At 41.8% G+C, this 14200-nt stretch overlaps 1 protein-coding gene across 1 annotated transcript; it reads right to left on the reverse strand.

Moving 5' to 3' along the window:
- Positions 1 to 4542: 4542 nt before the first annotated feature.
- LOC106613750 (homeobox protein OTX1 B) lies at positions 4543 to 11011 on the reverse strand. The gene is given in 6 exon segments (XM_045687284.2): positions 4543 to 5755; positions 5757 to 6153; positions 6156 to 6330; positions 7530 to 7681; positions 8307 to 8495; positions 10640 to 11011. Coding segments are annotated over 5 exon segments (981 nt in total). The 5' UTR covers positions 8404 to 8495; positions 10640 to 11011; the 3' UTR covers positions 4543 to 5595.
- Positions 11012 to 14200: the final 3189 nt, after the last annotated feature.

Genomic DNA, 14200 nt, shown 5'->3' on the forward strand with positions numbered 1-14200 from the left:
TCTCTGGGGCTTGGAGGCTTTCTCTGGGGCTTGGAGGCTTTCTCTGGGGCTTGGAGGCTTTCTCTGGGGCTTGGAGGCTTTCTCTGGGGCTTGGAGGCTTTCTCTGGGACTTGGACGGACCTGACCATCACATAACAGGAGAAAAGCGTTTCAACCTTTTATTGCAGTTTTGAAGTGTAATACTAAAGAGGTCTTGTGTTGCTCACCGCTGTTGAAAGTGTCCATTTATGATTAGTATCAAATCAGGTAAAAAATGTTGATGACATTCAAAAGTCAAACATTGTGAGTATTTTTCTAAATTACAAACTTCCTCGGAGGGGGAAAAGTGTCTTGCTGGCTTACTGTGCAAAACGGGTCTCGAAAACGCTGCCCTGCCACTTGTTAATTACCTCTCGCAACACCACCGATTATCAATTGTAATCTAAAACGTTTGATTGTTGTACCAGTCCCAGACATAATTGACGCATAAAACAAAACCAAAATACCTGCCGAACAAAACCCAAGGCTGGACAGGACAGCCTCGTATCACAAAGCACCATTGAAACTAGAGCCGTCACTCCTGACTACACCATGTCAGTACAGGGTCGTGTTCATTCGGCCCCAAACGGGGGAAAAACAGACAAGCAGGGAGGGACTACTTTGGACTTGTCCAATAAGAAATGTTAATAATCTGTTTGCGAAACGCTTTGCTACGTTGTGCACTAATGAACACGACCCCATTAAACTCTGTTTAACCTCTTCCTCAGGTAAGTCTCCTCCCAGGCCCGCCCCCCTGCCGTCTCGCTCCTCAGACTGACCTATCAACACGTGAAGATGCTGAGGTCTGGCGACGCTAGACAGCCAATGAAAAACAAGGTTGGATGACAAAAGGAGGAGGACTGTCCCAGCATGCAGGTTGTGCTATCGGTCCATCTCAGGGAAGGCCCACTTGATCTCTCTCTCATACACATATCTCCCACACACGCTCTCCCACACACGCTCTCCCACACTCACTGATACAAATCACATTCACGTATGCAAAAAAAAGAAAAAAAGTCCAGCACAGTTCATTTCCTGGATAAGGTAGTTGGAAAAACGTCAACAGGTATTTGAGCCTATCTAGGGGATATGCTTCCAATGGCACCCTATACCCTATATAGTGCACTACTACTGTATATGGACCCTGGTTAAAAGTAGGGCATAGGATGCTGTTTGGAACACGGCCCAGGCTCACTCAGGCAGAAAGTAGCTAGGCCATAGGGTCAGTTCACACTGAGGGATACGGTGCCCTGGTGATCCAGGAGGGTGGAGGGAGCAAGAGATCTCCAACCCACATGGAATCTGTTCTTGACTCAATACAGCCATATGGTGTCATCTCCACAGACACCATCTGAGGCTGTTGATCCCACTCATTAATATAAATGGTGTGACAGGGCGGGATTTAATGACTGACAGTGGTGGGACTTTGTTGCTCTCAGAGAGACAGTTTAGTTTTCTATATGACTCTGGCTGTCCTTTACAGACTATCATCTAGACAATTACATGTAGAAAACCTTTTTTAAAACGAGCTTGGATGGTTCTGACAACATGAAAAGGTCACTATGGAAGAATAAGGTTAAGTTTAAAGGAGTGATCTTAAAGATGACATACACTGTACACATTATAGGCCCGTAGATCACTAAAGTCCCTGGTGCTAACATGGCAGAGAGTCCTGATTGTGTCCACATTGTGTTCACATTTTCAGACAGCTGTAGACGATTAAAAGACTCATTGAGAACTGATTGTGATCAGATCTTCCAAGTATAAACTGACAAGATCAGGACGAAGGATGCATGTTAGTGGCAGGTATAAACGTGACTAGAGAGGATAGACAGCTAAGAGCTAGAGTTTATCTGTAATGCGAAAGAGCCACGTTAAAGCGCGATTGACACTTAAAGGCAATGTTCCCGCATTAGCGGAGACTGCATTTACAGTAAACACTGCATATATTGGCTCAATTGGAAATTACCTTTACATTTCTAATGCAATCTGTAACACTTCAGCCATGCAGAGTGAGTAGAGCCCCTTAAGGTCATTTTTCGATTGATACATGTTTAGCGTTTAGTGTGAATGCGGAAACATTGCCTTTAAGAGGGGCATTGCTGAAAATGGACAATGGGATTTAATCTAGCCCCAAGGTTTGACCTTTACACCTAAAAGGCCATGGCAAAAAAATGTGTGCTGTCCCATTGGCTGTGGCCTGCAAGTTCCTGCTCACCTCACTTAGCTTCCAACTGGTGTCGCTACATTGAGCTTTTAGTGGTAATATAATGATGACACAGAGAGAAAATACAGCAATTTAGGCTGCGTTTACACAGGTAGCCCGAATCTGATATTTTGCCACTAATTGGTCTTTTGACCAATCAGATCAGATTTCTTTTGACAATAATAGGGCAAAAATATCAGAATTTGACTGCCTGTGTAAACACAGCTGAAATAATCCATTACAGAGCGTCTCTTTAAGGCTGCGTTTACACAGGCAGCCCAATATTATGCTCTTTTGACCAATCACAAGTCTTTTCACGTCAGATGTTTTTTGAGCTGATCTGATTGGTCAAAAGATCAATTAGTGGGGGGAAAAGATCAGAATTGGGCTGCCTGTTTTCTGTATGAAATTGTACATGCTATTCTATCGCTGTATCGGAAGTGGAGGAACTAACATATGCTGCCATTGCCAACATGTGCAAAGCCAATTATCCTAGTCATATGTTACTGTATTTCTTTTTATTATATAGCATGTCTTTGTCTGAACGAAAAGGACTTTATTTTATTTCATGGGTGGATGTTTAAAACATAACGGATTCAAACTAATCCAGTCCCTTATCCCTTGCGTGGTTAGTTTATACAGAACTAATGGACAACACAGGACAGATAGTGAGAGAGTATGGAACATGCGAGTTTATACAGAACTAATGGACAACAGGACAGATCGTGAGAGAGTATGGAACATGCGAGTTTAAACCGAATAGGGCAACACATTACATAATCTACTTTTTTCATAATTAGAGACATTTTATGAATTACTAAGTCCCAACAGTATTTTAAAAACGAAATGGTAGCCTTATGTTTATTAATCGGCTAAATATAGGAGACATAGGCTACTATTTATTTTACGAAATTATAAAGTAAAACACCATGAAATGGACTGTTCTGAAAAATGTTTTAAATCGAATGTTCCACCTGACCTATGCGTCAAACCAATTCCGTTGTGCCAAGTCCAATTTCTAGTCCTGGTCGTGTTTGTTGGAAAGTGTTTCGCGTAAGGGCACGAGGCTGCAGAATACTCGAATTCCTTTTTTTTTAATACCCAAGATTGGTTGCAAATGTTTGTTTGATGCAAATTTGACAAATTCTGCCCGCGTGTTTGTGTACACTCGCGGTGTCTGTCGCAGATGTCTCACAGCGCACGTGGCAACAAACAGTATAATGTTCTAGTTAGCGAGAGGCCGCGCATCTCAAATGGCACCCTATTCCATTTTTATTCTCCACTATGTAGGAAATATAGGTGGCATTTGGGACGCAAACCAGTGTATTTATTTAGCTGGTACTGCATACTATTCATCATTAAAGGGGCAATCTGGGATTTGTTGATAGGTCCCTTAATCAACTTTCAGGTTTGTTGCAAATAGATGGCCTGTGCATTATGCCTGTATTCCTAGAAGATCCTGTGCCGCTAAAGTGAAATAGTCCAATTCAATCTACAATAACTCCAAAGCCTACAACTAATAAAGAACGGTGCCATGTAAATGATTGTTTTTGGTCTTAGCCTTCAGAGTTCAACAATGTTGGATCTTCCTCCCTCTCAAGACCCATCTTCCTCTGGCAGTATCATTATCCGCGTGGCCTTCGCACACCGTTAAAACATGCACGTCTTAACAACCTTGGCAAAACGCCGCCGATTTTCCCTTTTTTTAATGGGTTTATGCCCTCGAGCTGCTTCCCTCTCTGCTTTTTGACCCGCTAACCCGGCCCCACCTACGTAATTACCGCATCAGAGGCGGTGAAATTCTTCCAGGTTATTTTGGATAAACGCGACTCTCGGCGCTACACTGAAATACCGCGCGTTTGTAATTATATGCGCATTCAATTACTCCGTGATCAAAATGTGACAGACTCAATATTTAAAGCGTTAACGCTGCATGACAAAAGAAAATACGTTTAATTTCCCTAAAGCAATAAGTGATTTCAGCGTTTCAATTTGACCACAGGGATTAAATAAACAAACACTCTTAAAAATGTAATATGTCCTGTAGGCCTACACGATGTATTTTAACTTGTTTTAATTATGGGAGTCATTTGCATCAATTCACCCCGTTAGGCCTACACTTAGTCTAATTAACATTTCAACAAGCATATAAAACAAAGTGTGACTTGTTTACATGGAAACAGGAATTCCTACATAAATTAGGGCACAGGCTTGGCCTACCTGCACATAACACCAGTACAGGCACCTATATCAGGCCAAGTCAAGCACTGGGTGAAACTGTAGGCTAATTCGGGTCAAACACAGAATCCAGTGAGAAATATGAGTTGACGGGTCTTTATTGAATGGATAAGGGTGATCGCCTTGAGATACAGTCAACATTTCACTGGCATTTTGGAACATTAAATCCACATTCTTAAAAATGATTAAATTTGACTCCAACGAAGTCAAGTGCTATTGTTAAATTATGTCAAATTTTACGATTGACAAATGCCAGAGTTAGGAGGTATGTTTGAAATATGTTTTAATCTTTTAAAAGTTTTCCTTTTGAAAAACTGCAATCCTGATTGAACATGATCCAATACATTTTTTGCTTCTATAATTTTCTTATTTCGTTTCTCCAAGACATTTCAAGTTGTCTAATGTATTTTTTTTTCTATAAAGGAAAACGTATATAAAAATGGAACTTCATGGCCAATTCGTTATCTTTGGAATATTTGGAAAGATTTACATCGGCTATAGTTGTTTCAAAGTTCTTATTAAACAATTTCAAATTCAGAAACACCAACTAAACGTGGTCACTGTAACTGACCCAAATACATATATACATATTTCAGCGCCTTTACGTCGCTGACTAAAATCTCTTTCATCCTAAAAATAACACATTTCAGAAATAAAAACACGATTTGATTGAAAATGGACGGAGGTAAGCAGCGCGTGCACTGGCACGGTGACCGGAAGGTAATCCTCATTCTAGAGACAGACACGAGCGCATCGCCAGAGCCAGGACGACTCTAGTGGCCACAGAGGTTTGGTTGAAACAACATTAAAACAGTCCATAGTTAAAAGGTCGAAACATTTCTTCATTGACAAAAGTAAAAACGACTTTTCAATCAAGTCCACAGACCTCTCAAGTTGTTTTCATAAGCTAAAAAGGGACCGTTTATTTAAAATAATAAAAATAAGTCCAATCAATGAGCTTCTATCCATCCAAACTATAATTGCTGTTACTTTTTAAAGTTCATATACTTTTTTCTCTTTAAAAATCAACAAATTATGAGTGAGGAAACCAAATAGGGAAGGAGAGAAAATACAGAAGGAAGAAAAAAAAGTAAACCAATCACAAGACATGAGTCCCCTGGTCTTTGTAGTCCTCACAAGACTTGGAACCTCCAGGAGGCCTGGTCTTTGTAGTCCAAGCAGTCACTGGCATTAAAGTTGAGTTTCCACGAGGAGGCCGCTGTCTGCTCTTTATAATCCAAGCAGTCTGAGCCATTGAAGGCCAGGCCGGAGCCTCCGTAAGCCTGGTGGTGGGTGGTGTCCTGAAGACTGACTGATGTGGTGGTGCGGGTGACCCGACATAGAAGAGGCCGTCATGGGGCTGAGCTGGTGGTGTGGGTGAGAGTGCATGGGGGCCAGGTAGGATCCACAGTCCACCCCGCTGAAGTAGGAGCTGGATGGGGTAGGGTTGTAGGAGCCGTAGCCTGTCGTCTGGTTGTAGGACATGGGATAGGAGGCGGCGGCCGAGACCGACCCCGACCGCTGCATGCAGGAGGCGTTGGACGGGGGTCCTGGGGGCTCGGCGAGCGGCGGGGCTGAGGCGGGTGTTAACGGGCCGTTGCCCGGGGAGATGGCGGGACTCCAAATGGACGAGACGGTGCTGATGGAGGTAGAGGTGTTGCTGAGGCCCGCCCCCACGTGATTGGTGGGGAGGAGGAAGAAGAGGAGGAGACTGCGCTGGAGACGGCAGGCGGGGTGAACTGTCCGCTGCTCTCCGACCCGGTGCTCTCCCTCGCCGGAGATAACTTCTTCTTGGCCGGACGGGCCTTGGTACTGTTGCCGCTCTGTGCCTGCTGCCGACACTTCGCCCGTCGGTTCTTGAACCACACCTAGATCCAAACAGAGAATCAACTGTTAAAGCACATCTAGAACCAAACAGAACCTATCAACCATTAAAACAGAACCAAATGCAACCAACCACATGTTAAAGCCACACCTAACCAAACCAAGAGTTAGCAACGCAGCCATCCGATACAGCAGGCTCTCTCAGTACATTTCTAAAGAGAAAAGATGATGGAACAACATTATGGAGGAAAATTGGTGTTATTAGGTATCAATGTTAATTTCCACCCAGGCCTGTTCCCTTCTCTAGTTTCATACCTTGAGTGTGTCCCAAATGGCACCCTATTCCCTACATAGTGCACTACTTTTGACCAGGGTCCATAGGGTGTCCCATAGGGCCCTGGTCAAAAGTAGTGCACTATGTAGGGAATAGGGTGCCATTTGGGATGCCACCCTTGTAGATAACAGGTGATAGAGTTTCTCTTCAGAGCAGAGTAACTCTATAGCACCAAGAGGGGAGGATCATGTAGAGCATTTGGTTTCACACGCATTCTAACAACAACTTAAAAATGGTGAGAGGTTGGCCTTGGTGCCGACCTCAAGCCTTTTAAAACCCATTTGCTCAGAACATGAGTAGCCTATAGGACTGTGTGTGAGAGACTTATGTTAAGTTCAACAAAGATATATATATAAATAAATGGCATGTCGGCACCCTGAAGAAGGCAAAGTGATGCCGAAACGTCGGCCATTTACCCAAACACTTACTGGGAGTTTCTATATGAGGATTAGTATTTTCATGGCATCCAACATTGAACCTTTAATTGGTGTTAACATTCTAGGTCTAGCCTGTACATCACTATCCTGGATGGTGTTCAGTTTTGATAACAACTATTGAATAAACTACAGATAAGACCACCATTCCTCAGATAGTCACATGGTATAGCCAATACTATATGTATAGAGGCTACCAGTCAATAGCTCACCAAATCACCAATACAAGCTCAATGACTTTATGGGGAAACGTCATTGCTGCACTATTGAAGCTAACTCCTCGCCGTGAAAAGTATGGCTTAAGTAAAGTCTGTTATCCATGGAGCATAAGAGGGGTTACAGTGGTGGGCGGCTATACTGTGCGTCATTCAGTTGGTTACAACAACCCTAATCCCTGAACCAATCCCTGAGATTAATGAATCGCTGTCTCCCAAAAAGCAGAGCGAATGCAGTTTTAAAAAAGTTGACATTTTACCTGGACCCTGGATTCCGGAAGGTTAATTTTCAGTGCGACCTCTTCGCGCATGAAGATATCCGGATACCTAGTTTTAGCAAAGAGCGACTCGAGGATGTCCAACTGCGAGCGCGTGAACGTGGTCCGTTCACGACGCTGTTTTCTAGGCGTCGCTGAAACAGAGAGAGCAAGAGATTTGAAATGAAAGCTTTAAAATGATTTGTCTATTTTGAGCAGAAACACTAATCATATTAAGACAATAATTCGTGCCACTTGAGCAATATTGAGCTAGTCTATTTTTGTCCTACCAGTCAACATTTTATTATGTTACAATTTTATATTTCTTATCTCATTATATATATCAATATTCGATGTAGTCTACCAACTATAATAAATAAAACTATCCAAAAATACAATATATTTTTAGGCTATTTATTTTCACGTTTCCATGGCTAACCACGCGTAAATCTACTTCAAATAGCTGTAGCCTATTACGCTCAGAATCAGTATTATCTTTATCCAACATGTGGTGTCCTCAAGCCCGGAGCAGGTCTGGACCAGGTCTAAACCACCAGCGTGCACACTGCTGACATTATCGATGGCTGTTCAGACATGTTGTATGTTTGGTTATTGACTATAGGTTTGTCCTTATTAGTTGCATTTCCATTTGGAGAGAGACATCTCAGAGTGTGTGAGCCCCGGGCGATGGGCCGTGCACCGAGCTAGCCTCACATCCAGAACCTGTTTTTCTAACACATTCCACTCAAACACGGGCGGATGCGAGGCGCTTCTCCCTACCTGGGTAGCCCACAGACGGGTGCAGTAGGTCCATGGCGGCGCCGCTGAGCCCTAGGCCATTCATGCCGTAAGGGGGCTGTTTGAGGTATGACATCATGCTAGAGGCAGTCACGGGTCCCCCCAGATCTTGCCAATAGTTCGATTTCCCCCGATGTTGCAGCTTGACGAGAGAGGCGCCGATGTAAGTCACTGCAAAAATAAATAAAAAATGTAGATTAACACAAGTAGTTCGACTGGTAAACAATGGTCATATGCTGTACTTTTAATACACGAGAAAACCCTGTTTGGTATAAAAATTGTTTTTATCTAGGAAAGTCAGTTAAGAACCCGGCCAAACCCGGACGACGCTGGCCCAATTGTGCGCTGCCCTATTGCTCTCCCAATCACGGCCGGATGTGATACAGCCTCGATTCAAACCAGGGACTGTAGTGAAGCCTCTTGCACTGAGATGCAGTGCCTTAGATCGCTACGCCACTCGGTTTTCAAAACTTAGTCTTTGGTAATGACGCTCTGTTTTTCTTCCTTTGAGATGCATTGGAAATGGCCTGTTTATGATTTCCAAAGTTTAACGAAATATTGTTTAGTTAGACATTCCGTGATCTACAATTAATATTTTCCTCTTTGCTTCTCTGAATGTAGACCTACAGTACACGTCTGATTTAGTATTCCCAACTATAATACTCACTATGATTAGTCTTGAAGTGTGTATGTATGTATGCATGTATATAATAAGCTTAAGAAAAATGTATTCATTAAATTAATTCGCTTGTTGGTTAAAACTGCGTGGTTTATGTATGGCTTTTTTAAATTCGTACAGTCTACATGGAACATAATGTATTGTTGGTGTCTATTCTACCAAAAACCATTGAAGTTGTTCAACTAGCAATATAAAGCCATTATTCACGTTTTATTAATATGTGTGGGCCGTTTCCTAGAAAGTCCGATGCCTTGTCTGAACTGGATAGCCACATGTGACTTTATCCTAATTGTGCATAATCTCCATTTGTCGTTTAGCCCATCTTGTTGAATAAAATGTTACAAATAGCCTAAGTATTGGACTATCGGTTTGATATGCAACCCACTTGAATCCGTTGGACTCAATTATACACCGTCATTGTCTCTACCCCGTGGCCTGTCGAACTAAATAACTCAGAAAATAGTTATACATGTATATGATGAGAGCTGTGTGAAACTGGTGCTGTGGGTTAATAATTCCAGTTTGAGAAATGTTTGTCGATAGGGCCAAAGAAAGTTGCTCTGGTCCGGGGTTGTGTACGTGTGAGTAGGCCTCGTTCCCATAGAGTCTCATTCTCAAACTGAAACAGTCAAATAGAAACTCCGTCTTCGAGCCCTCAATGACAACCATTAGAGAACAATTGTTTTACTATCAACTACTATTTAGAGCTTTCGGGCTCATTCTATTACATAAAAAAAAGTTAGTTTAACATAAGTACAAAGTGGAGTCCTTGAGTAGCCCAGTAAAGCTGGAAAGGTATAACCTAAAAAAACATGGCCTCGGTTGGTTGTTGACATTTAGAAGCCAACATTTCACTTGCCACTTCCAATTATCGTTAGGCTACTAACGTGCACGTAGGGGGGGAAACAATCCAAAATGAAAAAGCTGTAAATTAAATTGACGTTAATGAGCGGAAACTCATCTCTTCTATTCAGCGGGATGACTATCTTGGCCCCCGTGCTGTGCGGCCCAAACCGCGGCTCTTCTTTCTGCGTATTCGGACGGTTCTTTAAAACGACATTTTCAGCCTCTGTTCTGTTGAAGGAGTGATTTGAAAAGGCGACATCTTCGTGCAAATGAACCTAATTAGAATTTAGATTAATCCTCGGGGGTGAACATTTCAGAAGACTCCTTATCAGCAAAATAAATTTAACAAAACCCCATACACGCCTCTCCAATTATCCACTAAGTAGTTTAGACATTTTATCACCCCCCCTAAAAAAAAGAAAATAGCATGCTTAAATTGGAATGGAAATCTAAAATTATTAGGCCCTAGTTATATTCGAAGTTGACAACTCGTTTAAAAAAATAAACCTAATTCAACTTGAAGTCGCCCACTCAGGGGATTTGACAAGTATTAATTGATCATTCATTTAATAATAGATTAGACAATGGGAGTACGAATCAAAACGCGCACATATTGTTATAGGACTTTCATCTGTATTTCCTACTGGTTGCGTTGTGTGGCAATCGGAGACAGCCTGTATACATTTATTTGGTTTAAAGGTTGTTTCAAATGCAGAACAAACTAATTTACGCACAAAAAAGGATTGAAAAACTATCCTCCAACTTTATCTAAACCATTAAAGTAACGTACCTTTTCCCCTCCTTCCTATCCCCAAGCTTCTCTCCTTTAGTAGCCTGGTAAAGACGACCAGATGAACCCAATGCGTCTATCCACCAATACCGAGGAAGTCTGGATGGCAACCCGAAGAGAGAGAACTCAAGACGGCAACTCAAAAACAAATACAGTGCAAACTGTGCATTGTGGAAAAGAGCTGTAGCCTATTGGTTCTCACTTCTCACCCAGCACGTGCCCTGTCGTTGTTTCCCTGTTAGTCGATCGTGAAGATTTCCGGGTTTTTAAAAACCAAATAAATCAAACTAATTTGCTTGAGCTTTGCGTGGTGTCTGTCACTGTGTTAAGGTGATTGCTAATGTAGACGGATGGAGATTGATCACATTCCCACTACCCTTGCCCCTCTATGAGCGTAGGACACCTGCCGATCCGCCCACTCTATCCAATCAGTGAGCGTCCTCTCTTTGACAGACAGCGGGAGCTGCCACTCAGCGCTCAGAGCAGCTGTAGAAGCCCCTCCCCTTTCGGTCGAGTCAACAAACACGGACAAACACGGACAAACCCAGCCCGGACATATTGTCAAAAGGGGAAAACATTTCAGACAGACTGGCAAAGTGGCTCATACGAGCAGTTTTTGCAGTGCACTCTTCTAAACAGACCATTTATGCATCAAATTAACAGCCTGACGCAATACCGAATTCTAATCTAACCAATTTGGTAAATATTATATAGGCTAAGTTGACCTATTTTGGAGACCAAAAAGGATATGACAGAAATGACAATTATTGTATTATTTATACTTTTATCAAAAAGGAACGGCAACATTGCAAATTAACAGGCCCCAAAACGGACACTTTAATCTGTGGTTGAGAATAAGTGCAAACTATAACCTAGTCGAATATACTTTTTTTTAAATTGTCAATAACTGGGGAAAAAATACATGTTTTACAATCATCATCATGAGATGTCTAACTTGTCCAGATAAAACATTTGGTATTTCGAATTCAATGTTTCTGCAAAAAAAAAAAAAAAAACGTTTTCAAAAACATAGAACTAAATAGGCTAGCAGAAATAGCATAAAAATAATACACATTTAAGCAAGTTGATGTTTTTTTATCCAGCCTATATTTCTGCCGGGGCGTGTGGGTCTTTATGTTCAGGTCACAGCAAAACATTAAATGGCCCTGTTCCAGCCAGAAGAAACCAAGACATTTATATTCTAATTCCGTGGTTAGTTGACCAACAACATATAACTCATTTCTTTTAAGAAAATCGGTCGATGAGAAAGTAAGTATAAATTATCCTTTGAAAAAAATATATTCCATTCAATACATTTGAGGAATGTCTTTCAAACGAGAGAATGTGACGTAAATAAAAGGGAAAAAGTTAAATTGAACCATTTTTATTGTGACCTCCAGCTCATGAATATGAATTAGTTCTAATCCCCCACTTAGAATTACATTTCAGAATGGTCGGCGTTAAGTTTAATAGGGATAGACCTTCAACTCACAGACAAGAAAACCAAGGAAAACTCTACCGATACAAGAAAAAAGAAATGAATTCAGCTCACATAAAAAGAAAAAGACGGGATCCATTCTCGAGCCACGGAATCAAATCCAATAATTGCTAAATCTCCCTTTGCAACCCCCCTCGTAAAGAATTGCCCTCAACAAAATACTCGTAACAGAATATCATGGGGGGGTGCACTGTTGCCATAACCGTTTCTCAAAGGGTCGCGAGTAGGAGATGCTCGCGGGACGTTATTAAGAGCTCGCTCGTCCTCTTTTGTTGATCTCACAAAATCAACTAATTTTGAGGTGCGAGCTGAAAGCGAGCAAATGTTCAAAGCAAGTGACCGTGGCCTGTAGGAACGAAATTATATGTGTACTATATAGGACCATCCAATCAAAGACAGCCTTTCGGTTCCCCCTTCTATAGCTTCTAAAAAGTCATCGACAAGAGCACTTGAAAAGAAAGACTGGAAACGAAAAGGAGGAAGAAAGTTATTTGTTGAGTTGTGTGTGAAAGTGATGCCGTGGCCTCTATAGGCCCTGGTGTTATTACAGCTCGAGAGGCAGAGCGAGAGAAATGGAATTGAAAGAGAAAGGCCCAGGCCTTGGCCATGGCTCCAGCCCAGCCACGACTAAATTCCATCACCTCTCAAACAAACCACTAGGACGATTTCATTCCCACGACTGAAATCATCATGCAAAAAATATATATAGTACTCAATCCCAACACAGAAGAGACGTGTAAATTCTTCAATTCTGCATGACAATTGAGCCCAGATTTTCTTGTTTTCCCTCCTGATGTTGATTGAGACCCTGTGATAAACCCCGAACAAGTATCAAATTGCACCAACCTTTTGTAATAAGAGTATTTTGTCTAATCCCAAATTGCTGTCGAATTTTCTTAATGCTGAGCTCGTAAAGCCTAGGATTAGGAAGCGAGTGTGAGGAGAGGAGAGGAGGGGAAAAAGTTTTGTCCCTTTAGCGGGCAGGATTGGAAGAGGAAGAGAAGGGCTCGCGGATGTTGTCGGAGCTTGTTAAAACGATGAAGCATAAAATACGATATTGTAGGAACACAGCTCGAGAGGGGAACGGTGGGCTACATGGGTCCCTTGGTACATTTTTCGACGCAGGAAGGTATAGTTCAGACTGGCCGAGCAGTTCTCAGCACCTGCGAGGTGAGGCCACAGACTTCAAAGCCTCCACGAGCCACAATACTCCGGAGATAATCCGCCCGCACCGCACAACGAGGATTCTACACCACGCGGCTGCACAGCTCCAAAAGCGGCTGTTTACGAGGCGCGTTTGAGACGTTCGTTTATATTATCTGTAAAATGTATATATATATATATTTTTTTAAACTATAGGTATTTTTATCGGCTGCTTGGCTAATTTAGGATTATAAGGCGACCATGCATGGTACACACACAGGTAAGAAAGTATTCATTTGAGTTGTTGGAAAATTACAAATGTACGATGTATCCTATTCAATCCTCTGGACTGATTAGTCTTTTATCGAGACTTTTGGAAAATGACAAACATATAAAGATAACGCTTTAAAAGTATGGATAAACTGCAGCATAAAGCGCACATTTCAAGTTGGCTATGAATTGAGAAAGGTGACAAGTGTTTATTTTTTCGCTAAATAGATCAAATGCATACAGGCCTAATAGCCTACTCTAAAATTAAATGATTTAAAGTTCCATGTTCTGCATTTAAGTGTATTATTCCCTATTTTCAATAGGAAGTCCATACAATTTGTTTTATAGCATAATTCAATAAATAAACGGATAGGCCAAAATCAAAGCTAATGAAACATATATTTCATCATCATAAAACAAGACTTTAGCCGAACCAAACATTCGGACATAAGTAAACACCGCGTGCGGGACATTAGAAATAAATAGTCCAAGTGTATTTAAACACCCGGAGTAGATAAATGCCAAAATAATGATGTTATTTCAGACCATCACCACATCATTTACATCACACACACCAACTGTAATGCATTATTACAATCTACCCCCCCCCCCCCACCTCTCTCTCCTTTTTCCTCCGTCAAAGCTCTGTG

The sequence above is a fragment of the Salmo salar genome, chromosome 01 (genome assembly GCF_965601325.2).
Source record: "Salmo salar chromosome 01, fSalSal1, whole genome shotgun sequence".
Taxonomy (NCBI): Eukaryota; Metazoa; Chordata; class Actinopteri; order Salmoniformes; family Salmonidae; genus Salmo; species Salmo salar.